Source organism: Etheostoma cragini, chromosome 9 (assembly GCF_013103735.1).
Source record: "Etheostoma cragini isolate CJK2018 chromosome 9, CSU_Ecrag_1.0, whole genome shotgun sequence".
Lineage (NCBI taxonomy): Eukaryota > Metazoa > Chordata > Actinopteri > Perciformes > Percidae > Etheostoma > Etheostoma cragini.
In genome coordinates, this window is record NC_048415.1 from 17,002,770 (window position 1) to 17,028,505 (window position 25,736).

At 41.0% G+C, this 25,736-nt stretch overlaps 3 protein-coding genes across 4 annotated transcripts in view; 1 reads left to right on the top strand and 2 right to left on the bottom strand.

Annotated features, from left to right (window-relative positions):
- The window catches only part of elovl1b (ELOVL fatty acid elongase 1b), a 14,929-nt gene extending 4,046 nt beyond the window's left edge, over positions 1-10,883 (top strand). The window contains exons 2-8 of the mRNA XM_034881407.1: positions 7,609-7,711; positions 7,797-7,987; positions 8,184-8,264; positions 8,357-8,413; positions 8,503-8,608; positions 8,922-9,058; positions 9,292-10,883. Of these exons, the coding sequence (XP_034737298.1) occupies positions 7,642-7,711; positions 7,797-7,987; positions 8,184-8,264; positions 8,357-8,413; positions 8,503-8,608; positions 8,922-9,058; positions 9,292-9,618 (969 nt within the window). The 5' untranslated portion in view covers positions 7,609-7,641 and the 3' untranslated portion in view covers positions 9,619-10,883. The remainder of the gene's footprint in view (positions 1-7,608; positions 7,712-7,796; positions 7,988-8,183; positions 8,265-8,356; positions 8,414-8,502; positions 8,609-8,921; positions 9,059-9,291) is intronic.
- A 143-nt stretch (positions 10,884-11,026) lies between these two features.
- On the bottom strand, positions 11,027-19,204 carry zfyve9b (zinc finger, FYVE domain containing 9b). 2 transcript variants are annotated; one of them, XM_034881406.1, is made up of 16 exons: positions 18,949-19,204; positions 16,662-17,431; positions 16,436-16,535; positions 16,153-16,349; positions 15,946-16,057; positions 15,119-15,241; positions 14,762-14,917; positions 14,374-14,598; positions 14,206-14,288; positions 13,983-14,087; positions 13,749-13,899; positions 13,224-13,304; positions 12,800-12,962; positions 12,549-12,654; positions 12,279-12,458; positions 11,027-11,737 (listed from the first exon to the last, which is right to left on the bottom strand). In XM_034881406.1, exons 1-16 carry the CDS (start codon positions 19,010-19,012, stop codon positions 11,576-11,578), a joined length of 2,778 nt encoding a protein of 925 aa, XP_034737297.1. In that variant the 5' UTR covers positions 19,013-19,204; the 3' UTR covers positions 11,027-11,575. The 2 variants fall into 2 exon arrangements, 1 of the variants encoding a protein (XP_034737297.1); XR_004657880.1 differs by lacking the exons at positions 11,027-11,737; positions 12,279-12,458 and having other exon boundaries at positions 12,555-12,654; positions 12,800-13,057.
- Positions 19,205-19,391: 187 nt separating this feature from the next.
- Positions 19,392-24,679, bottom strand: btf3l4 (basic transcription factor 3-like 4). Its single transcript, XM_034882340.1, has 6 exons — positions 24,542-24,679; positions 24,008-24,069; positions 22,425-22,538; positions 22,047-22,248; positions 20,008-20,067; positions 19,392-19,753 (listed from the first exon to the last, which is right to left on the bottom strand). The coding sequence occupies exons 2-6, from the start codon at positions 24,059-24,061 to the stop codon at positions 19,707-19,709; spliced, it is 477 nt and encodes a 158-aa protein (XP_034738231.1). The 5' UTR covers positions 24,062-24,069; positions 24,542-24,679; the 3' UTR covers positions 19,392-19,706.
- Between the last annotated feature and the right edge of the window lie 1,057 nt (positions 24,680-25,736).

The following is a 25,736-nucleotide window of genomic DNA, read 5'->3' on the forward strand; positions in this document are numbered from 1 at the left end:
TTTTTTTTTTTTTTTTAAAAAGCTCCAGGTTAGAGAAAACCAAAGGTGAAGTAAAATTACAACCCAAAGTGTTTGTTAGTACCCACGACAGTTTACAGAACACCTTCCTGGTTCAACTTTGACCCACAGTATTTTAGTTTCCATTGTTGTGTGCACACATGTTTCCTGAGCAAGGAGAGGTGATTGTAGACACTGCAGGTGCTTACAGTATATTTGGTTTTACCGCAAAAATGCTAATCTGGCTGAGGTTATTACTTGTTAGCACAATCAAGTTCCTGGTTTGATATCTCCATGTTCTTACATATCGACAATTACATTAAGGACAATATGACACTAACCCAAGGGAAACCCAAGTTATGAAAAACCAAAATTACCCCTTAACATTGTTTAATTAATGCAACTTTTCATGTGCAAACTAAATTGTCAGTTTTTTAGCGTAATTATTTGCAACATCATACCTAACCAGTTCAGCAATCTTTGCTGGTAACTCAGATGGGATCCATAACTGTGCAGTCAGTGGGTTGACACAAACTGGGTAATGTCACCGTGCAAATGAACTTTTTCTGCTCATTCAGAAGTACCCATGCACTGTTGTTGTCTGTTGAAGGTTCCAGAAATCTGAGCTGTTGAGACCTGTCGGGGGGGGCGGGGGGGTTGCGTGAAGAGAATGAGACCAGTGTTAAATGGCCAACCTTGTCTGAATACTTGCAGGTATTGGAGGGGTGATACTCCCCCACCACCCACCTACACACATACACATAAACACACACACGCGCGTGCACACACACGCACTAAAGGGGAGGTGGTATAAAGAAGTCTGTGTCCAGACGAGCAACATTCCTAATGGCTTAAGCCTTTTGATTGTTTTAAGTCTTCTTGAAGTTTGTTTTCCTTAACGTGTATTAAAAATAGATGTTTTGTGTTTCAATTTGTACATCATTGAGTCCCCAGCACCCATTTGTATTATACCACAAATCTGCCATGCATGGCTAGAAACTAATGGCCACATTCAAATCTAGATGTGCAGTCACTTTTGACAGAGAACATAAGAATAACCTTTTGATTTTGATTATGCAAATGACAATGTCACCAACCCGTGCATGCTTATATTCAGATGCAGGTGTAAGGAAAGACAAGGTTGCAGAACAGTTTATCCTGAGCCATTTCTTTTATAAGGGACCAGAAAAGTTTTTTTTTAAGGGTTTGTTAAAAGTGAGGAGGATTCATGTTTTTATAAATTCAGTGTTGTGTAAACTTTGACAAGCCTGTATTTACACTAATGTTTTACTGCCAAGTGTCTTGTTGATCTTAACAAGGCATCAATCTATTACTGGATTTTTGAGGCTGTTCTATTCTATCTGTATCTATTTTACACAAACAACTAATTTTTGTACTTTTTTTGTTGTTTTTTGAAAGGATCTCTTAAATTTGTTACTGAAAAACTGTCCTATATTTAACATGGATAATATGATAAGGAAAACTTCGAGATGTAAAATAACCCCAAGCAAGATGACTGTGATAGCCATTATATATTCTGACATGTTCACTGGAAAATAACATTTGAAATAAACACTTAAATAAAATGACAAAAGACAAAAAAAGTCATTGCAATTTCTGTTTGCATTTCTGCCAACATTTACAATACTATAAATCTATAAAAATCCAATCTTCCAATAATATAAAATCATTGGAATATGGTTTTAAGCTTTACTGTGCCTGTATGTGTGCTTGTGTTTCTAACCAGGCAGATGTTATCAGGTGCACACGTTCTCTGCCACGCCTGTAGACCCTGCAAGGCTCAGACCAGTTTTGCATTTTAATGAAAAAAACAAAAGCCAAAAGCCAATTGCTCAACATGTAATGTTGCTGACGTAGTTCTCCTTGTAAGCTTGTAGCTCTTCCGATTGTGGCAAATATGTCATAGGGCTTTTAATTTGGATGACAAAGCAGCAAAACGAGTTTGGATTACATTGGATCATCAATTTTTTTTCTTCTTTTTTTTTTTGTTGGAGGAAGCTCTTTTTTATCTCCGTTATCTTGAGACACCGTTACGACAGACATAGTTGGACTGAGAAGACATGTTGCCCAGGGAGATCACCCTGACTCATACGTAGTTTCCTCTTCAGTGAGTTTGTCACCCTGCTGGTTTGATTAGAATGTGTGATTTTGTTATGTGACTCTAGTAATCCCTTAGCTGATAGTATCTGTTTTAACTTGGCATTCGCTCAGTTCTAATGGAAATACAGTTATTCTTGGCGTTGATGGCTCTGCTCTTGATAATTCTCCATGGACCAGCTAAGTAGCATGCAAAACCCAAACAGGGAGCATCATGCTGAAACCCCTCTGGGTAAAAAGTGGGAGCCAAAAGAAAGACATTGAAAAGCATTTTAAAGTTTGAATCATGGTAGGACTTTAAACTAGGAAGGTGGAGGAAAAACGTTGCCAGCCTCAGTGAGTGAAGCAGCATCAGTGTAGCAGGGACCAGTGAGGAGGGAGTCTAGTTTAAAAGTTCCACCTTAATGTGAGTAATGTTGCCATCGTTCCACACTTTCTTCTGACTTGTTTTAAAATGTTGTGAGCACAAGAAGAGACCAAACTGTCAAACATTAGGATAACATCTTCTGTTCAGATTGCTTGTTCTGAGTAGAACCACTTAAGCTTGAAAAAACACGTCATTAACCTTTTTTTTATTTATTTATTTTTATTTTTTATTTTTTCTTCAATCTCTGAAGGGAATGCCTCGATGTGATCTATCTGATCTGGCTTTGATTCTGCTCATCCTTGTACGCGACAATGGAAGTTATTTACATTGTATAGCTTGACCTGACATTTGTACCTTGGCAGCAAAGTCAGACTCCTTACACCAGTGTGTGACATGCTGGTGGAAATTCTGGGAGACTTACGCTTACTGATATAATGCGGCTGATACCCACACACTCCTGCTTTTACACTTTCCAAGTCAGCCTATCATTCATTGGTATTATACTGTTTTGGTTTACCAAGATTATCAGTACTGTCAATAAAATTACAATTTGGCAGTTGTATGTCAAACACACTTGAAACTTTCAATGAATTTGATGCGTTTTAGGATAAAGTTGTAGTTGTGAGGTCACTCAGTACTTTGTGTAATGAATGGATTGGATGACATCTTTTTTTCTGTCAGACATCAGATGTTAACCCATACTGTGTCTTTAAATTAGAAATGTTTTTTTGAGGTTTTATAAAAAAAAAAAAAATCTATTTAATTTATAAGTTTCATTGACGGAGCATAGTATACACATAATAACATATAGTCGAGACTTTTACTTAACTAAGGTTACCAATCTAGTTTAACTAGTGCATCTAGCAGACAACAATGGTTTATTTTATTGTCCGATGTGTTTTGGTACTCTGCTAAAACGCAGTGGAGTGACAGGGAAAGCCAGCCCAGTCCCTCAGATGCGGTGCAACACTAAAGACGGCATTTAGTGTGACATGATCACTCGTGCAATGCTTTCAGACGTCTATCAACAGCAAAGTTCAACTAGTATGACTGAGTGGGCGTTCAATAGTAGTTACAGACTTCTTCTTATTGCTGTGTGTGTTTTTCTTACAGACTTTCCACTAAAATTATCAATGAGCAGAAGACTTTCCTTTTATTTCTCCTTGAAACAACTGGGTGGGACCTCCTAACACAACAAGCTCAGAAGATTTTAAACATTATTGTATGAGACATGTCTTCCCTTTTGTAGTAATCATTTGGGTCTGCCAGTAGCCATACTATCCAACCCTGAGCAAACATGAAGCTTTTATGACTATTTATGGTTTTTCCTAGCTCGATTGTGATAGATTTTTTTTTTTCTCTGTCAGGCTGTCATGTGTTGCACTCCTGGGTGTTACCAGTAAACTGGAAATGGATGCTTTAATTTGTGAATATAAGAACCAAGCATGCTGTGGCTCTTTGCCAAATATTAGGCAGACAAACAACAAGTACACACATGGACAGAAATGCAACTTCTCCTGACTTGTTTCAGGCATTTTATCCATGATATGGACTGTCTCCCAACACAGAGAAAGAGACATGGAAGCTAGTTTTGCTTTATGGGTGTTGGTCGGATAAAGAGCCAATTAAGAGGTAACAATGGCCCCCTTCATGACAACAGAGGTTCCTCTGATTTCTCTCCAGCTGCTTGAGAATAATATCAGCCCACCCTTGAGTGAAAACTTACAGGGCAACTCCTTAGTTTTGTGTGTTTCTCTACGTGTATATGTTAGTGTGTGTTTGTGTGTTTCAGTGGGTGGAGGGCATGTGAAGAGGGAGGGGGGCTCAGACTTGTTGAATTCAGGGCGGCAGTCACAAAGTAGCAAGTTGCCTTATATTTCTGTGTTTTGTAGTGTGGGTTTAAATAGGGGCCATCTCTCTCGCCCCAGTCGTACTCTCGCTTGGCGCCCGCTTGCACACAGTGCTTGCTCTCTGTGGCTCAGCCTCTTTCCCTCCCTCTCCTTCTGTGAGCTAGTTATTCATCCACCGTGTGAGTCAGTGAGGGTGGGGATTCGGAAGACTGCTGTACCAGTCACACTTTGTCAGTTTACTTTCTCATTCTCTTACCCTCTCTCTCTCTCTCTCTCTCTCTCTCTCTCTCTCTCTCTCTCTCCTTCTCTTTCCCTCTCTCTGGTTCTTTTTGCTGCTGCTCCTGCTCCAGGCTGCCTGCCTGCCCGCCCTTATTGTTTACAGAGAGGCTTGTCCGTCCCGTGAAAAGAGTTCACGTTGGCTTTTGATGATTTAAGGGGAAACGGTTTAGGTAAGTTGCATGCATAGATGTAACTTGTGTGGAGTTTGTCCACATGTTGAGCAGGGATGGTTCCTGTTCTTTCGGTGATAAAGAATAACAGGCTGTTCTTGTTAACAAGTTTTTTTTTTTTTTTTTTAATGTATATTGGACACTTTATTGTGTGTAACTAATGGGTTCCTCCCAGATTTTTTTGGGGTTTATCATTAACTTCTACCTCATGAGTGTGAGCTCCTTTTTCCATCCATGATTCATTGACATGCTCTAATAGGAAATCTCCCCCCTCCCTTTCCACTGTTTTAGATCTCCTTTGTAGATGTAAATTGGCCACCCCGTAGTTGCGTGGTGGGACATTCAGAACAAGTAACGTTGTGTTAAAACAACCTTATTTTACTTTGGTCACAAGAGTGGACTGGTGTAGCTAAGGGCCGTAAATGGTGGACATTTCTGTTAAGAGAGAGAGAACACAACTCATTGCCTCAAGGTTGGGTGGTGCTTGTCATGTGTCTACAACTAAATTGCTTCACTCTGTTATGGAAATAACAGAGCAGAGGCTTTGTGGACCCCTCTCACAGTTATGAGGAAGTTCCTGTCCTCTTGTGGAACTACTACTAGTATTGCTGATATAGCTGAACAACAATGACTCAAGTAAAGTTCAGTTGATCAGTTTGTACTGGTTCAAATTCTGAAGTAACACTAGACTTTAAATGGTGTCATTACGTTAGAGTTCACTGATTACTAGATGCAGGAAATGGAACAGATGTGTCTGAGCAGTGGGCTTCACTAACATGGTTGTTCTTGTAAAATGGTCTGTGCCAGTTGATTGTGGTTCACTGAGCTGGATCGGAAGGGGCTTTATTTTTCACTTAGGTTACTGAAATATTATATACACTTTCTTCTTCTTGTTCATCATAAGACTATCCCCCTGACTCAGTCAGTTTTATTATTAGTCTGTATTCTGTAAACAATCACTTTAAAGTGAGTCCCATGTTACATGAAAAACCGTGCGATTTAAAAAACTTTTATTTAAAAAAAAAAAAGCAAAACCAGCATCCTATTTATTTGTAGGATTTCAAAACAAAAGGTCTCCCTTTTTATTTCAGTTAGCTTAATAGCTGGTTTGATTTGCATTGAGAGATAATCTTATGGAAATTTCCCCATGCCTAACTCTAGGTATGATGAAGGGGATGTGATGATGTGGGGCTATTTTAATTCCAAAGGATCAGGATGCATAGTATCCTGGATCCATGAAATAACTGGCCTTTTAATAATAAAGATCTGCCTGCCTCCATGGGAATTTAACATAGAGGCAAAAAAATCAATTTCCACAAGCTGTTTAATTTTATTCCTCTTTTTAATCAACTTTAGCATGGGTGTGTAAACTTTCTGAAGACAGTGTACATGCTGTGCTGTAGACATGCCTTGTGGTTATAGAAAAAGCCTAATGGGAACGCGCTGCAGGCGGTATCTACAAACGGAAGAGGAATGCTGTTCAGAACACGTTTTAACCTGGGTACAATGAATCTACAAAATATTATCCTAAGCATATCAAGGGCTAATGTTTTCCTTTTACTGTGCAAAACAGGCCACATCCTCGCATGTGACTTTTCACAAGTAAGCACAGATTACATTTCCTGTTTGACATCCTGTGATAACAGTGTTTAGAAAAAGTTGAAACTGAAGTTAGCGTCCTTAAACTTAGATCCGGCTCATTGTGGGCAAAGTGCATAGCTGTCTCTATGCTGTATTCCTCCGCGCTGTCCACCTGAGCAGCACCGTTGTAAGCTCCTCTCCCTGCTCTTCATTCCTCAGCATGAAACCATGAGCTGCTAATTATATTGGTTTAAGGCGGGCTGTTCTTTAAGGCCTCGGGCAGCGAAAACTCGGAGCATTGTAGATTGTGTAACAATAGCATGGTGAGAGAAGGCCGCGCCCTGCATGTCCTCTACTCTGTGCTTTACACTTGAAACGATAAGCCTCTGTGAACAAAAAAGTACGCAGGTCTGAAAACCATGGCAACATTCATGGGCACTTATTTGTAGATTAACTGATAGGTTCAGTTTGCAGTGGCAGTTCTCCAGTAAATGTGGTTGATGCATAACAAGAAGCAGTACTTTTTTGGTTTTAAGGATCTTGTATATTAATGTCAGGGTTCTGCGGATTGTGATTTTAGTTAAATGATCCAGAAATGTCCCCTTTTTCTTCCAGTTTGGTTTATTTGAGGAGAGCAGTTTAGCTTGACTCCTACACACAAACCGCAGTAGAGTGTCACCTAACTGTGGGATGAGGGACGCCCTCCCAGTTCCCTGTAGCTCCTCCTCTCTGATATCAGGCCATGTCTCACGAGTGGTTTGAGCAAAGCATCCTGGTATTTCTTGTTGGGAGTGTGTTTTTAGTCAGAGATTAGCTGCTCTGTCCCAGTAATTGAATTTCAGTCCCACTGAATCAGGACATGTCTTAAAGTGCTTCTCCTTGAAGGCATTAATTGGTCGCAGGTGATCACCATGCCACCATATGTAATCCATGCTTGAAGAAGAATACTGTTGAATGTTAGTGTTTGATGTCTCTAGAAATGTTAATGTCTAGGAAAAGTGAACCACTTTTTAAACCACAAGGTTTCAAACAGATGAGGAAGGATAATGGTACATTTGACTTGACTTTACTGTTACGCATCCCAAAAGACGTCAGAGATGTGCATTCTTTATTTGGACCTTAAAAATGAACAAACCTGTTTTTTTTCTCAGTATTTGAATTGCTGCCAAGGGAGTGGTGGAAGGATGGCTGCTTTTTTTTGGCTTTGACAAAAAGTAACAATGACCTTATTGGGCTTTTTTTGCAGATAGTTGGGTCACAACAATTCAAGACGGCAAACATGCTTCGAGAGATTCAGGCGATGGGCTCACACGCCATGGATATCTACGACTACCTCTTGGCGGGAATTGGTAGGTGATTTACCTGAAGAAATACAGAAGATCAGTCTTTATTTTTGTTGTCTAATGTAGTTTTTGTCTCTTGTTTTGTTTTCAGATCCACGGCTAAAGGAATATCCACTGATGCAGAATCCTATTCCCATGTCCTCAATATTGCTGTGTTACCTATTCTTTGTAATGTACCTTGGACCTCGCATAATGGCCAATCGAAAGCCCTTCCAGCTTAAGGAAGCCATGATAGTCTACAATTTCACCCTAGTGGGACTGTCATTATTCATTGTCTATGAAGTAAGACACTGCTACTTTACGTCTCCAACATTTAAAGACTTGTAATTAAGTTACTTTCTACACATTTTAAACATTTCATGTGTTGAAGATGCTACATTTGTGTTGTTTTTTGTGTAATTTATATCTGTAAGGATTACTTTTTTTGTTCTTTTTACGTATGACTACAAACCAAGTAAATAAGATTTTATTTTTTTAGTTCCTGATGTCTGGTTGGGCCACAACATATACCTGGCGATGTGACGCAGTTGATACGTCTGACAGTCCTCAAGCACTTCGAGTAGGTCCCCTCTAACTACTTAGTCATATACAATTCCTCATTCAATGTGAAGTGAAATGATTATTTTACCAAGTGTGTGTTCTCCTCACCAGATGGTCCGAGTGGCCTGGCTGTTCTGGTTCTCCAAGATTATTGAGCTCATTGACACAGTACGTTCAATCTTTTAGTTGACCGCCTTGATATGCAGTTTTGGTCACAACAGCCGGGCTGTAACTAATCGATAACCTCTTTCGGTTAGATGTTCTTCATTTTGAGGAAAAAGCACGGCCAGGTCACCTTCCTGCACATCTTCCACCACTCCTTTATGCCCTGGACCTGGTGGTGGGGAGTTGCCTATGCTCCTGGTGAGTACACATTAACAAAATCTGGATTTTTCAAACATTAATGGAGGAGCATCAGCAGGTTGTAGCAATGTTACGTCAACCTGCAAACCAAACTTGTTGACCTGTACAATCAGCAACACTGTCCTCCCATTTAGTTTCTGCTTGTCTTGTTAAAGAAGCTTGTGCGGGCTACCTGTAAAGAACTGTGATATGTTTAGTCGTACGAAAATGATTAACCAAGACTTTCTGACCTTGCAAGATAAACTAAGAATGTAGAGGCCATAGAGGGTTTTACTCTGAGCCGCCCTAATCCTGTTTGTGATTATTACCCCAGGTGGAATGGGATCTTTTCATGCCATGGTGAATTCCTCCGTCCACGTTATCATGTATTTCTACTACGGCCTTGCTGCTGCTGGACCACGCTTCCAGAAGTTTTTGTGGTGGAAGAAATACATGACTGCCATTCAGCTGGTACAAACATCCTATTCTCTGCAGTTTTCGGTGTTGTTTATTAAATAATTCATTTTTCATTTTAATTGTGCTACTTGTAGGCTTCAGGACAGCACGATGTTGCTTGAAGGCATGTTCTGTCTGCATGTTTTTGAAATGCCAAGTTATTGTCTCTGCTCCAAAGACACCAAGACAAATTCCCCCACATTTATTGATGGAAAGTGCTTGGCTGACTCCTGATTTTTTCCCAACAGACCCAGTTTGTCCTGGTTTCTCTCCACGCTACCCAGTATTACTTCATGGACAGTTGTGACTATCAGTTCCCAATGGTGCTCCACCTCATCTGGATGTATGGAACCTTCTTCTTTGTGCTCTTCTCCAACTTCTGGATCCAAGCTTACGTGAAGGGGAAGCGGTTGCCAAAACAAGACGTAAAGCAGTGTAGGAACGGCACAGCGGTCCACAACAACGGCAAACACCACGAGAACGGCATTAACTACAGAACCAGCAACGGAGCCGGCAACAGCTCTGCTCCCCACGAGAATGGCAGCACTCACGTGAGCAAGATGAAGAAGGCTTAGGACCCCTGGAAGGAAACACCCAAGAAGTATGACCCAGTGAACCTGTTAAAACTACGGATTCCAAAGATAGTTTTGGCTGTGTTTCTTTTCCTGTTTTTGGGTTCATGTGCAACACATGGGGAGATGATGTGGTCAATGATTTCCACAGCTAGGGTCCCCCATTTGGTTGGTTTGTTTTTTGGAGTTGGTAAACCATTTATGGAACAACACGTATGAAGAGAAGATGTTTTCACTTAAATGTTATCTTCACTGATTTTGCAGCAACCTGTAGTTCAGTATCACACAGGTGGCCTTACACCCCACTTGCCTTCACTACTTATCTGACCCCAACATCATCCTGAGCACCCTGTGGATAGATGACTGTACAGTTTTATCAAACTTGAAAGTACTTTTTGTAAATAATTTTACAGAAAAAAACAACTAATTGTATTAGTATGCTTTAGACTTTCTAAATTTTGTTATTGTGTATTTAAAATTAAATGCCAATAAATTCAATTTAAAATTCTCTAATACACACTGTGTGTCAGTATTTCCATTTGCAGAGTAGGCGCTGACTTTATGCATAATTTGCTGAAAGGGTTTTCAGATTATAGTTGTCGGGGCTTCGGGGGAAAACTCGGACATTGTGCTGCGTTGCAACAAAGAAGAAAAGCATTTAAGTTTTCTGCTTGAGCCTCTTGTCTTGGCCATCCCAAGTATGCGGAGCAAGTAGGAGGTAAACAAGAGCCCCATTCTGCTTTGTTCAAATTCTTCATTCATTGTAAAAGGCAGAGAGAAAGCATCCTGTAGACCGGCTCTACACCCACCCAACTCAACCATCAGCTGGTTCTTCGCGGTCAGAAATACGGTCATATTACCACTCTGAGAAAAGGTTTTTACATCCATTGAGCCTGCAAATGGATGCAATCAATAAACCACTGATCTAGTACACACAACAGTGGTAAACTGCTTTGTTTTTCATTATTGCAAAATACCATGTCACACCTGTAACTTAACCTTCCTTTAAAGTTGTTAAATGAAACTTAACTTCAGGGCAAGAAATGTTGTATTCACTATATTATATCTATTATGTAGCGAAAGGTGTTTCTTACATTCTAACCCCCTCATGTTTGTAAATGGGCTGGGCAAGACATTAAAAACTAAAACAGTTTAATGTATACCTGTTTGATAGTGCCAATCAAAACTCAATATTATTATCTTTACAATCTAGGTGTTGTGTTAAATTGCATTGGATTTTACAGGTGTACCTAATAAATCACTGAGTGGATATTTTGTGTGTAAAGTCTGAAAAATAGTTTTTTATTATAGTTATTGGAATTCTATAGTGTTTGGAACCAAACAGTACAAGAAATCCCTCTAAAAAAGTAAATGTGTTAAGTAGAGGGTTCCTGGATAAACGGGCAGTACATCGGTTGTTGTTGCAAGTTTAATTCCAGGCTGACATTACATTTCAATAGCAATCCATTAAAATACATCCAGTAAAAACATTATTTAGGCATTCGTTCAGTGTGCATCAAATTGCTACATATATACTACATACTGTTCATCAAGTCATTCGCTTTTTCTCTTTGCGTTAAGGTCATGGGGCTGAATCCATCTCCCACTTTTAAAGGTATTCTCCATACGGAAATTTGTATTGAACATTGTGACGTAAATGATATCAAGCTATGAAGTTGCTGCGGATGTACAGTGATCTGATGGTCCATCCTAGGTTTCATGCATACCCAGATTGTCTGCTGCAGGACAGGGTGACATCACAAAACCACTAAGAGTCAGACCACTTCTCTCTAGTTGTGAGTGGATAAGATGGATGCCGACCTTGGATGTGGCCTGGTTCGCCCTTTGAATGCTTTTATTGCCCTAAAAATGATAGCAGCACTGATGACAAGTGTCAAAGACAGAGTTGTAGTCAGGGTTAAAAAGATGAAGTGTGTGTGTGTGTGCGCTCGCACGCTCTCTATGTGATGTTCTCCAGGATGTAAAAGATAAGCTCCATCACCATAGGCTTGTCGCCTCTCTTGCGCCCCCCGCTGTGGATGACGGGGATCAGCACGCTATCCAGGGCGTTGAGGTACTGAGCAGGGAGGGGCTGCCCATTGCTCCCAGCTACAAATCCCACCTGCAATTACAAAACAGGAACTTGCGTTATAAACTTTACATCTATATGTATATGAATATATGTACTATATATGTTTTTCAAAAGATTTATTTGGGCATTTTTGGCCTTTTTATATTTTATACAGGACAACTGAAGACATGAAATGGGAGAGAGAGAGAGGGGGAATGACATGCAGCAAAGAATTGATAGATGAGTAGCTACTGGTAAAAAAATAAAATAGAAAAATTAAATTAACTTCAGAAATCTCTTTCCCCCTTACACAAAGAAATTTTGCAATAAATGCCAAAACAAAGGTGAATAAATAACATTTGTTTTCTGTGGGTGTTTCTATGGGACTGTGGCCCTTTCAGATCAATTATAGAGGAGTGCTTATTGTTTGCATGTTCCAAGTTTTATTGTAAGTGTGTCATGCAGACTCGGACTGGTCTGGCCTCAGTTTTCACCCTTCCTTGGTCTCAGACTCGATACACTCTGGTGTTGGTCATGACTTGGTGACTAAACTCAGCTCAGTGATACTAAATACCAAAACATCCTTTCTGACCTCTTGAGAGTGAAAAGCGACTCGCAGCCCCAGTTTGGCCATCCCGTCCTCTTTCAACAGCTTGAGGTGCGGACACAGAGCCAAGCAGAAAGCCCGGGCGATGCGCTCCGTTAACCGGTCGTGTTCAGCAGAGTCACTCGCTCCTCCTCTGGGATGATCCCACCTCTGCAGGAAGAACACCTGCACAACACATACACAGAGATGTGATGGGAGGACAAGACAGTTTCAGATGGACTAATTTTGATATTTGAAGCAGATCATCAAATGTACTTCTGTCCAGCGGATAATCTTCCCATTTTCTTTATATTCTGACTTCTGAAACATCTTTGTACTGCTGATGGACTCCATGGATTTCCCATCAATGGGGCTAATAACTCTGGAGGATACAAACACACATCATGGGTGCAGTCATTTACAACGGATAGTAGATCAGTAATTGAAATGCATATGTTATTATTATATTGTCTTTGATCTCCAGAGCTTCATTCTGCCACACGAACATCAAACAGGGACACACTCACCCCTTATTCACAGCGCATTTCTCCTCCACCCACTGCACACAAACAAGTTCCTGGCTATCTGATTGGTCAAGTCGTCCACAGGTGACAGTGAAGTCTTTCATCTCCCGTAGCGACCTGCGGAGCTCCGCCATGGTTTCCACGGTGATCTGCACCATCAGCCCATCTGGGGAGAGGGGACAGCGATACAGGAAAAACACGCACACAAACAGACACACACATTCACATGCATCAACATGTACACACGCCTAGACAAACAGTCTGTTAAAATGTACACAGACACACACGTACAAAGATCAAGACATTCTGAATTAACCAGTTTTAAAGCAGGGACGTTAACAGGCACTACTGTGTTACAAATTATGTCAACAATGAATTTCCTGCAGGGAAGGAAATAGTCAAGGTGAACCTTGAGCGGACATCCTACCTTCTACGATGCTGGATTTAGCAAGGTATCCTGCAGATGCTTTGAGTGCACTGCTGAATATAAAAAAGCATGATCCAGTGACTGCAATAAAAGAAAGAAAGCATAATTAAAGACACACTCTGTGGCTTCAATCCTGTGACGATCAGTTTTTATGGCGACAAGAAAAAATGACCATGCAGTGCCATCTAGTGTTATAAAAAGGAAAGTGAACTTCTTAGGTTCTGTGGACCACCTGAGCCCTTTGTTTCTCTTTGGGTAGTTTTGAAGTTGAACACTGTTGAATAATGTCATCTATATTCTTTATCTGCTACTTCCAATAAAATTAAATCAATTTTTTTGCTGCACATTTATTTGTAATGGTGGAGTCAATGTAAATACACAGTATGTTACCTCTATATAGTCCCCCCTTGTGGCAATTCCCATTTCTGATGGCAATTGAATATCCCTTACTGCTACACGCTTGTGTTACATTAAGTCCAGACTCTGATACCTTGATGTGGCTCACAGTATGCTGTTATGGCCCACCTTTGCGTGGCTGATTGTGGATGCTGATGGCTTGGGTCTGGTACTGGCCGTTGTCTGCTTGCACACAGATGAGGTGGGAGTCTGCAGTCTCATTGAAGCACGCCCCAATGGCAAGCACATGCTCATTGGATTTGTTTAAAGCCTTCATTAGCTAATGAGAGGGAAGAATCTCCATTGATAAAAAGCATAAACATTATTATAAATTCTGTGATGCATTTAAAAGCTTAGTCTTACCTCATTATACCCATTGGTTGGTATCTTTATGCAGGTCCTCTGAGCTTCTAGATCCATAGTGAGCCCTGGGACCATTGGTAGGCTGTAACGGTAATTCCTAAAGTCCTGGAACAGGATTGGAAGAAAAGGTCAACATCAGTTATGGGAAATTTGGTAAGTTTGGTAATGTGTTTGTAATTTTTACCAACACCAAACAGACGTGGTTACAAAATGTCGCACTCACAACTAACAGTCTCATTATGGTGTGGCCAATTTCCCCAAACAAGGGCTTCCTTAAGCGCACACTGTACAGAGGACACGGGTAAACTGGAACATAAAAAGAAAGTGGGTAACTGAAGAGGAAACCTCTAGCATTAATCGAAGCGGTATTTAATACCAGGACCTGGCTTACATCTGTATTCGGCCCCCAATCGCAGCATGAGACGCAAAGGAAAGGCTTTGGCCCAGGTCACCTCTGCTCTGTGGACCAGCAGGCCAAAGAGGTAGGGCTGGTTTGGCAGAGGTAGACCTTGAAGGGACTGGAGAGTGGGGCGTATGTACAGGAAGCCCGCATGCTCCTCGCTGCCTAGGAAACTACTGCCAAACAAGGACAGCGACAGGTGTTTCACAACCTTCCCTGCACACAGGGAAAAGGGGAGTCAGTGTGTGTCAGTGCATGGTAGACATTTGGAGGTAAGGTGGGTTAAAATCTAAACATAGGCAAAATTCACACAACACATATCAACTTTGCTATACTATATGTGTGTGTGTGTGTGTGTGTGTGTGTGTGTGTCTCTGACCTGTGAGGGTGTCCCTGTACAGCTGGATGAAGTGGCTGAAGATGTCTTTGGGGAAGCTTTTCTCTTCAGGAAGGCACTGCAGCAGCACCACCACCTCCACCTGGCCCACAGCATGCATCCCCTTTGTCGTCACACACCAGCACTTCCTGTTAACATCTGTCACACACGGCACAACATCAGGAGTCTTGAAGCAATGCGGAAATACAGCTCGTCATCCTTTTTGTAATCATTAATAATAATAATTATTTATTTATAGTATTACAGCAGCACTATACTATGATTGTGTACAATATGTTGCCATTGTATCAATCTCTATGCACTTTAACATGCATAATGAAAAGAAAAAAAGATACGTACAGTTGACCAGCTTGACCATAGCAAGTAGGTTGGCATTGAGGACAAACACCAGGGGCTTGGGCCTGCCACTCTCCAACTCCTGAATAAGCAGCATCTCAGAAGGCTGCTCCTCCACAGTGTAATCTGATGGAGGAAAACACATAGTAACACTGCTGTTAGACTGTAGTATCTTCTACCACTGCACAGAAAAGTTTTTTAATGACATTGTACTGTCATCCATTGTAAGAAAGAGCTAACTTCACGACTTCACAGTACACGTTTAAAAAAGCAAACTCATACCTGTGTAAGGATTAACAACCAATTTCTAAGCCGGGCCCTAATAAAAATGCAAGGACAGGCATCTTTTATTAATGTTATTATTTTAAATCGCCCCTGTTTAACCAGGCAAAGGTAGGGTCCACATTATCAATTACAGTAACAACACTATAGGGAGCAGTCGTCACTTTTAAGGGGGAATAATGAAAACATAACTACACCAATTAGTACTTCATCTTTTGTTCAGAACAGACAAGCTTAAAATTGTTTCATTTAAGAATAAACAGAATGTCTCTTTAATTGCTAGTGTCACTTTAGTTTGCCGCTTCAGTTTGCTCTGCCTTTTGTCACCACTACATTGTCAACTGCTCACCATCAGAGACCAGACTTTAACCTCTTTTGCTGCCTGATTTGCAAACGGCCTTCTTTGAGCGCCTCTCCTCTTATCTTTGCACTATGCGAGACATGAGGACACCAAGCACATTTCAAGGAAAGGAAAATACCAACTTGTGCGCTGTTAAGTAATTAAGGATTTTGCCTCCCACCCTTTACTTGGTTAGAAGCTGTCTTACCTCCTTTGACTCCTGTGGAGGTGAGGATGGGTGGCAGGCCATCCAGGGGGATGAGGTTGGCCTTGCTGCTCACTAAAGCTGTGGTGCCCCAGCCATAAGGACCACAGGCCTCCTGGAGGAAGAGGTTGGGCAGAGGAGTGAGCCCACTTATTTGTCATATCTTTGTTGTACAAACTAAACTATGTGTTACATTTTCAATGATCATACATTGATATTGGTCCCATGTGGGCCCAAGGCTCTCCTGATCTGTGGTGAACCCACAGGACTTCTAACCTGGCCGTTCAGCGCCCGTCTAATCAGCGGTGAGAAACCTCTGACTGGTGTGGTCGGAGCAGACTCGGACTGCTTATGGGGGAGCATGTCCTCTGCAAACCACACCCTCCTTTTTCCCCTCGGAGGCGTCCCTGAGGAGAGGATGTAGGAATTACTTCTGCAAATTTTCATTAAAGAAAACTGGGAACTTACCAAAAAAAAGTATGTCTGTGCTCACTTTTGAGGAGGGTTGAATGACAGGAAACACAAACTCGGCCCTCCTTGCCATCCAGATGTGTGAGTCTGAACTTCAGATTGGAGCAGAGTGCACAAAAAACCTGACAATACACACATGCACATGCACACACCACATAAGGACAGACACACATCCAACACGTCAACAAGTCACTCGAGAACGTCAAGTCCATTTTAATTTGAAAATGCCGCACAACATTTTTCCTCACCTTTCCACAAGCACGGCAGTGATGCCTCCTCTTGGTGAATGTAAACTTGACCCCACACTTCATGCAGACCTGTGCCTGAGCATCAGGAACCCACACTGGAGCTACCTCTCCGAGGACAGTGCCTCGATCCTTGGATAGAATCCCAACAGGGCTCAGCTGGGACTCATTGTCGGGACCCAGAGGCGAAGCTGCACAGTCCCCCATCGCTCCCTCCCCACTGGCTGCCTGGGCCTTGCTGTTCATTTCGTCTGCTCCATTAGATCTGACCATCTTTAACTGGCCATGTGTCTCCTCATCTGTCGCCTCTGAGCTGCAGGACTGCTCTTGCTGCTCCAGCCTGCTCTCCTCCAGTTCCTTCTCTTCAACCACAGAGTCCTCCTTTGATAGGAGAGCATGGGGTGGCTTCTTCTTCTCCTCTGGCACCTCTTCGTCCTCTGGCCACGCAGCCTCGGCAGGGCTCAGCACCAAGGGGCTGGAAGACTCTCCGAAACAACTCTCACCCCATGTGGAGATGGCGGTCACAGTGCAGCTGCCTTCCTCCAGCTGGGAGGGGGAAGCAGTTTTGGCAGGATGATCACATGGTTTCTGCTCACATGGCTCGAAGCTGCTTCTGACTGATGCGTCTGAAGAAGTCTTAGATGGAGATTCAGGCCTGATTTGGCCGCAACCCAATCCTGGTTTGGACACATCCCCATCCGTGAGCACCAACAGGCAGGGTCTGTTAAGCCAGTGGTGCTTGGTGTCCTGAAGAGACGGATTGTCTCCTTCATCTGTTTCGAGCGGGAACAAGGTGATAACATCATCCCTCAATGTCTCCATCACTCTTTCTATCAAACACACACACCATGCATGTATGCACAATAGTAATGACTCATTAGGTGGAAATGTTCACATACGCTAAGTGGCCATTTAAAAGCATGTGATAATAATCTATTTCATCACCTCGAACACACGTCATTGCTGTCAATCATCACTGATGGCAACATTAGCACTCAGTTGCCCCTGAAGAGTGTGTTTGAGCTCACAGAAAAGACCACATGGTTGAAAAAAAGAGGATGAGGTTTCTTGAGGACTAAATATTCAGGTAAAACCATTCTTCCCTGTAGAAGCAATTGGTGTTAGGCTACCACGTAGGTGCTGGCTCCCCAGAGAACCAACAGGTCAATAGTGGTGCTGTTTGTGATTGGCTCTCTAGCCAGTAGCATCTGTTACCATGAGGATTTACAGATGCTCTTTCTGTTGGCTTGCAGGTGTTCACACTAAAACCTTGACTGGTTCTGTGTATTTGTCCATCCGTCATGTGCCTTTGGTGGTAAAGACAAATGAGCAAATTCTTATGGTAGTAATTGTTTTGCACATTCCAGTTTAGTTTCCCACTGATCATCACCTACTCATATTCAACTGAGCTGACTGTACAGTAAAGACCGGTTTCACTGTAGACATTGTAGCCTAATGAGCAATATTTCATTATGAACGACTGCATTCATAATCTCAATGGGAGATTCTAAATTAAGGCAATACCTTCTGGGATTAAAGCCAATTACTGTTTTCTCATATGGCAATTACGTAATAGCCATTACTGTTTAGTAGGCCTACCAGCACTAACGAGAGTTAATGTGTCCAAAGCTGGCGTTTCATTGAGCTTTAACACCCAGTGACTCATGAAGAGTTATCACGACTCATGCAGGACATTATGCACTAGATATCACACACTAGCCTGCATCCGGGTATTATTGTCTCTTCTGATTTGTATTTGATGTTAAAGACCTCTTCTAATTTTCCAGGCTATCCTGCATTGCAGCTCATTCACTTAAAAAAAAAAAAAACATAAAAAAAGGCGGGCCGTGTCACTCCTGCTGCGGGCTCCAGAGTGTAGATTCCCCGACACGGCGGAGGGCGACACCGATCCGGCTGACTTGAGCTGACTGGAGCGATCACCTGAACCGGACAGTGACGCATTCAACACACGTGCTAATGTTTAATCCGCTCGCAGGCACCGGAGCCGGCGGCAATGCGACACTCACCCGCGCACCCCGTTACATCAGCCCGAGCAGGACACTTCACTGAGGTGATGTTCAATGGGGAGTATGCGGACTGCAAGTGTGTGTGTGTGTACGCATCTTCACACGGGAATGTGCGCAACACACACAGAGGATGCGGACTATGCGCGCGGCCAAATGCTGTATCAGCGATTCTCTGTGACAAACAGTATCATCATCCTCTAACGCACGAGCAATGGACGGGAAGTAAAGCATCTCGACCCCGTTCCAGTCAACACAATTCTTACCCTCAGTTATCGCTCCCAAAAGGCTTTCATTCTCGTCATCCCGCGCGGAGAAGAACTTCAGCATTTTATCCTGTTAACATGTGAGAGCCGAGGAACACGGACTCGAGCAGCAGTGTTCACAAGCGGAGGATGAGATGATTTCGCCTCTCCACCCTCCTCTCTGTAATCTCCCTCCTCCCCTTTGCCTCTCTGCAGCTCTTTGAAGAAACTCAAGAGGTGTGCAGAAATGTCCCTCCCCAGCCCGCAGGACAGCATCCAGGCCAAGACAGCAGCTGTGATGCCAGATATTATAAACAGTGGCTGCACGCACATCCTGTCATACTGTAGGGTTTTTCTAATTTAGTAGATCATTTCCATGCAAAACTGCACAGTAAAATCTTCATTTTTGGATGACAACTATCAATATTAACACAACCTTGTCAATGACCACAGCACCATCTAAAAAATGTTAATCACCTTTATTTTGTTTCATAAACAAAAAAGTCTTAAGACTAGCTTTAATGACCACAGTAATCCTGACCATGACTGACAATGTGGGGAAGGGCTTTAACCAATTTTCCAGTAGGGAGTATTTTTATTTATTTTTTCAAGTGCACAAGCCAGTCTGACTCGGACATCCGCGGGTCATTGTAAAATAGAAAAGTCTCTGGTTTGTGGGGATAGTGTCTGATATGTCTGGATCACTAGACTTAAAAACACAGGAGAAGGTTTCTCGCTTCATTGCAGTCCAGCCCGTGTGCACATGGGCTTCATGTGCGTCAGTTGGCCTCGTTCTTTGAAGCTTCATCAAAGTTCTCCACCAGATCTGCAAAACACCACCACAATGTGAAGTGTTACACTCAAAGAAAACTACTTTGCATTATAGATGTTTCACCCTGTTTTCCAAATTATATCAAATGCACTTAGCTGAATTATTTAAAAAAGGATTGCAGTAAACCATATTCCAATATTCAAGTGTAATCTTTCTTAATCAGTCTAAATAATAGACTTGGCATTATGACAATTAGTTTCAAATCATGTAGACACAATCTGACTTGTATACATCTAAACGGTGCATACCTGGAACATCATCATCCTCTTCCTCAATGTCCTCTGCCTTTGGAGCCTTGCTGTCGAGAGCTGAGATGAAATGTACAGATAAAAAAAAAAACATTTTATAGCTAATAGCTTTGGTAATTGAATGATTGTAAGCAAATATTCTAAAAGAATCAGTCTGGAGATATTTCATATTTTTCTTATTGTCAAAATTCCACAAAAAGAGCCAAACGAAATGTATAGCTCCCACTAACAAACATTTTCTGTGAGACCAAAGCCTGATGCATCAGTTCCCACTGTGCCCTAGACCTCCGTGGTTAGAGCTACACCTTTACACTGGGTGACATGGTGCCTCATTATCATGAACATGGGACCTGTAGTTTTTTTTTTGTTCTGATGCGGTAAATAGTCATTGGAACACTGTTGTCCACTGCGGAAAATAGTGCCCAACAAATACACTACTTACTCCTGTGTTTTTTTTTAATATATATATATATATATATATATATATATATATATATATAAAAATTTCCTGCTGATATTGTTTCGCCCTTAAAAGAAGAAACTAATATTTGTGACCTGTTTTTTTAACATTTACTTCTTCAGAAGGAATGAATGTGCTTGTGGCTGAATAAAAACTTTAATAATGGAAAAAGGGAGAAACTGTAGGTAGAGCAAAAGAGCAACAGAGGAGGGATTTGAATGTTATCTGACCCACCGGGCAGCATTAACTACTGGTTGTCCCCTGGCTGGTTACTACACGTGTCCATCAGTCCTTAGCCTGTCCACAGAGCTACACCTGCACCTACTGTGGCTTAAATAAGTTTACACACCCATGATAATGTTGACCAAAAAAAGGAATAAAAAACATCTTTTGAAAATTGATCTTAATGCTTTAATAAAAAAATAAAAAAGGAAAATCCAACCTTTTAAGGACACCAATTTTCTTTGTGAATGAATAATGTATTGTAGATGAATAAATGTTCTTCCTTAAAATACAGGGGGCATAAGCATACACACCCCTATGTTAAATTCCCATAGAGGCAGGCACATTTATTTTTAAAGGCCAGTTATTTCATGGATCCACTGTACTATGCATCCTGATAAAGTTCCCTTTGCTTTTGGAATTAAAATAATCCCATATCATCACATACCGTTCACCATACATAGAGATAGGCATGGGGAACTGTCCATAAGATCATCTCTCAATGCAAATCAAACCAGCTATTAAGATAACTGAAACAAAACCATGCCTTTATCTATGTATGGTGAAGGGTATGTGATGATATTGGGTTATTTTAATTCCAAAGGCCAAGGGCACTTTATCAGGATGCATAGTATTCATCACGCAGATGAACTTAGACAGTCTGACGCTGCACATTCACACACACAACTCATTATATTACACTCACACCGTACACTCCCCACTTTTTTTCCTCTTTTTAATCAACTTTTGCATAAGTGTGTAAACTTATTCAAGCCACTGTACCTTCTACTGCGTTGATCTTGACCTGCATTAGATTTTTCTATATACATAAATGGCTGCATTTAGGAGGCGACCACCGCAAGCAATCACGGCCATTCAAGTCAGCGCTCGACGTTCCGCCCGCCCTGGCGCGTCCCAGAAGCATGCGTGAAGCGGCGCGGCGCTCCGCTAAAGAAAGGCGCCAGGTCTATTTTCATGCAAATCATTCTAGGAGGAAACGGGATAGCCAGCGCATCCAGTCGATTTACCAAAAGACACCCCCCCAAATTATATGTGTCGCCTCTACAACACCATGGATGACAAGAGATTAATTTTGTAGGAGGAAAAACATAACAAATCCTTTTTATAAGGAAAACGCCAGAAATAAGAAGGCACGGAATTTCCTTTCAGGGGTGCTTGGACTGGAAGGTAGATAATAGCTAATAAACATGTAATTGTTCTTTCAAGTACTTGTAGAGAAGACAATAAAATCTGCGAGACGCCCAGCTTCTGAGGCGCTCCCGGTGTGCTATGGTGTACGGCAGCACAGACGTGCCTTTTGTTAAGAATTCGGGGTAAGAGGTCCTGGCACACCCACCTTGCCGAGGGAACTGTTCTGCCAGTTTGCGCAGGCTGCTGAGGCTGTCTGCTCCCAGCTGACTGAGGATGCCGGGAAGCATCTCCGTCAGCTGCTTGGTCTCAGCGTGGCCCGTGATGGCGAAGGTGTTGGCGGACAGAGAGGCCTGAACTTTGGGGTTGTTGAAGTGGATCACAGTCCCGTCATCCTTGATCATGTTCACCTGAGAAGAGAAGACCACGTGGTTTTTACAGTCATGGTTAAACGCTCCGGTGTCGTCATGATCTGAGCAGTTACTCTGTGCTGAATAAATTCAGTAAACCTGAAAGCAGTCTGGTCTACACTGCCAAGTAAGAAGGCATCAGATTAAAGTAAAAGGTAAGATCCATACCAATTTACCTCCTCAATCCCTGCAATATTGTTGACAGCCAACTTCTTAAGTGAACTCTGAAGCTTTTTGTCATCAGCTGTTGCAGTTCTGTGTACCACCTTCTTCTTCCTGCGCGCAGATCCCTTAAACCAAAAGAAAAGATAAGAGTCTTAAATTACAGTCACTGTGACTTGCAAGAGTGACAGCATTAGGAGACAAAGAGAGGGCCATAGGGGAAACATAGCCTTTCTTGTTGTTTTATAGTATTTCATACTAGGCTCTCAATTCAATACACATATGAATCAAACAAGAATATACAATGTGATTCTGTTCAAAATCTCTTGCAGTCTATTATATACTAAAATGTATAATCACAATGTAAAACAAGTTAATGAAGATCCCTTGAATGGGTTTCAATGGTCTCTGGGGGACAAACTATTTGATGATGTCACTGTTTCTAAACTAGCTACCTCTATTGAGAGCTTTAAATCAATTTTAAAAACTCATCTTTTTGCACTGGCTTTGAACATAAGCTGAGCTGGGACATTTTATTGTTATTGATTAGAGTAGAGTGTCTTATCTGTTTTTTGTTGTGTTTGGCATATTCTGTTTTATGAGGGTTTTTTCCGGTTATTTATTATGCTTTTATCTTATGTTGTTATCTATATTTGTACAGCACTTTGGGGCAGTAGTGACCGTTTGTAAATGTGCTATATAAATAAACTTTGACCTTGACCTCGACCTTCTTGTTGTTATAGCCGGCATATGCGCTGATAGCAATATATCGGCAACAAGCTAATATTGGCTGATATTTTTCGATTTGACATCTCTCGTTTAGGTCACACATATTTTTGCTAAATCCCACTTTTTTTGTGTTACACTGCTGTGAAATGACTCAATGTAATACTATATTTAAAAAAATAAGAGTTGTAATCAGAGACACTTAAAAATGTATCATAATGTGACCATAACATAAGTGATTAATCCACATAATTTATCATTGATTGATCTCCAATTTATTTGAATAAATGTCAGAGTTAACCGTAAAAACAAGGCCATAACTATTTCCCACAGCTCAATATGTCAACTTCAAAATTTCTTCTTTTGTCCAAACATCAGTCCAACCCAAATAGATTTATTTACAACAAAAGAAACCAAGAAAACATAATTGAATTGACTAGTAGTGTCTTCACTCTAAATAATTTAAAAGACACAAATATCAAGACTAAAATATTTAATACTTAAATAGCATCAATATTTTAATACATTTGCATTTTAGCTCTAATGTGAAAGTCGAGCACATTCTCGGACACTCTGTATTTACTTTCTCACATTGAAAATGTATTTTGACACCATCATATCATACCAAATACAAGAATGAATTATTGTAAATGCTATAAAAACATTGCAAACTTGCAAATAAAAACGTGAAAAGTAAAATTACAAACATCACTTTTTATGATAAGATGCATTTTAGGTTTTGGCTTAGCATAGTTTATTTGACATAAAGAAAAGAATAGCACACATACAGAGACACGCACACACAAAACAGAAACACACACACACGCACACACAAGCGCGCGCACACACACACGCGCGGATACACACTTACCTTTCCTCCTATTCGGACCTGAGCTTGAAGTTTTGCTAGTTTTTCTTGATTCATGTTGTCACCTACAAAATGAGAACATTGACGATAATGTTGAAAACGGTGCAGCTAAACAATTAGCATGTAGCTGCTTTCCCTGTCGAGTGGGAGCTAAAACATAAGGTACTGCAACAACAAAATGAGCTGAGAGAGAGTCCAGTTTCTACATAACACAGTGAAATTCAGAAACATAAAAAAAACGTTTATCAACTCAACAACTCAACAAACCAAGACGTTACAGAGCCATAAACACGGTACCACGCAGAATGATGATAACAAGCCAGACTTTTCAGTTGGCTGTGTGTGTCTGTGTCTGTGTGTTGTTAGCAGCTGCAGAGATGAAAACACAACACAAGGCCTACATGACTGAACACAAGACTGAACACAACGTGTCACGGCTCGGCTCGGTCCGACAGCTCTTCTCCGACCACACACCAGCAACCACGCACTCCACACGCACCGCACATTACACACTAATGAACATGTATCATCACAAACCTGGTCAGATGTCCACAGAGACATGCGGCAGTGAAAGATGGAGGATATCGGGCAGAGATTACGTCACACTCCGTACGGTTTTTTTTTCTTCTGCGTTTCCGAGCAGCTGGATGATCGGAGCGTCGGGCTGCCACCTACAGGACAGTCTATGAATTACACTAACAAACGGTGCAGCCATCACTGTAGGTGTCAGGAAAAAACACATTATTACATATTCTGAATGTAAAGATGGAAGTGTATGTAATGTTGTTAATCTTTATACTTTATTAGGGAAGTTTCATGTTCATAAATCAAAATGTTCAAATTCAAGACCATGTTTTAAACTATTCCAAATTTAATCAGACACATATTTTGTGTCTCTCAAGTTGGCAACAAATAAAAAAGCAGTAGCTAACTGTATCTGATGTATGATGTCTATTTAATTAAGAACATCTGTTGTCAATATCATTAACAAGGTTTGTAAATCTGTCCAATTTTTATTTATATATACATTTTTTTTATTTATTTTATTTGTTCACTTCATGGATCCGTTTACATTGTAAATTAATACCTCTGTTAGCTGGTCTCATATTATATAAGTCGCAATCTCTTTCTTTACAATTTTATGTTTTGAGCTGTGATGACTGAATGTAAATTTAAATTTTTTTCTTTCTTTTCTTTAAATAATAATAAAAAAATAGGTGTCTGTAAAACATCCTTTTAATAGTTTGCCTTGTCACAAAGAATGAAAACAGTTGTAATGTTAAAAAAAATGTATGAGAAAGAAATATGGAAACGGAACTTCTCAAGCCTCTCCTACAGCATTTTATTCCTTTACAAACAAATCAACAGCCTTACCCTATGGATCCAGGAGTTTATCCCCGGAAATAATGCTGTTTCACTGATGAAAAATAGCCCAACTGATAAAATAATATCAAAAAACATATATTGTACTTTGATAACTGTAATTAAATTGGCCTTTAAACAGTGTATGTTACGTAATGTCAAGCTCACAGTGGACAAAATGTATAGCAAAGCCATTATTACATTTGCAGAATGACATCTTTTGTGTCTTTAAATTTTGAAATAAGTGGATTTACAGTTTTTCTCCATTGGTTTGGCTCATTTCTTGAAACACAAATTACATTCTCAAAACTCTAAGATCATTTGGCAAAACATTCTTACAGTTTAGCATAACACTATAGCTCACTTGCAA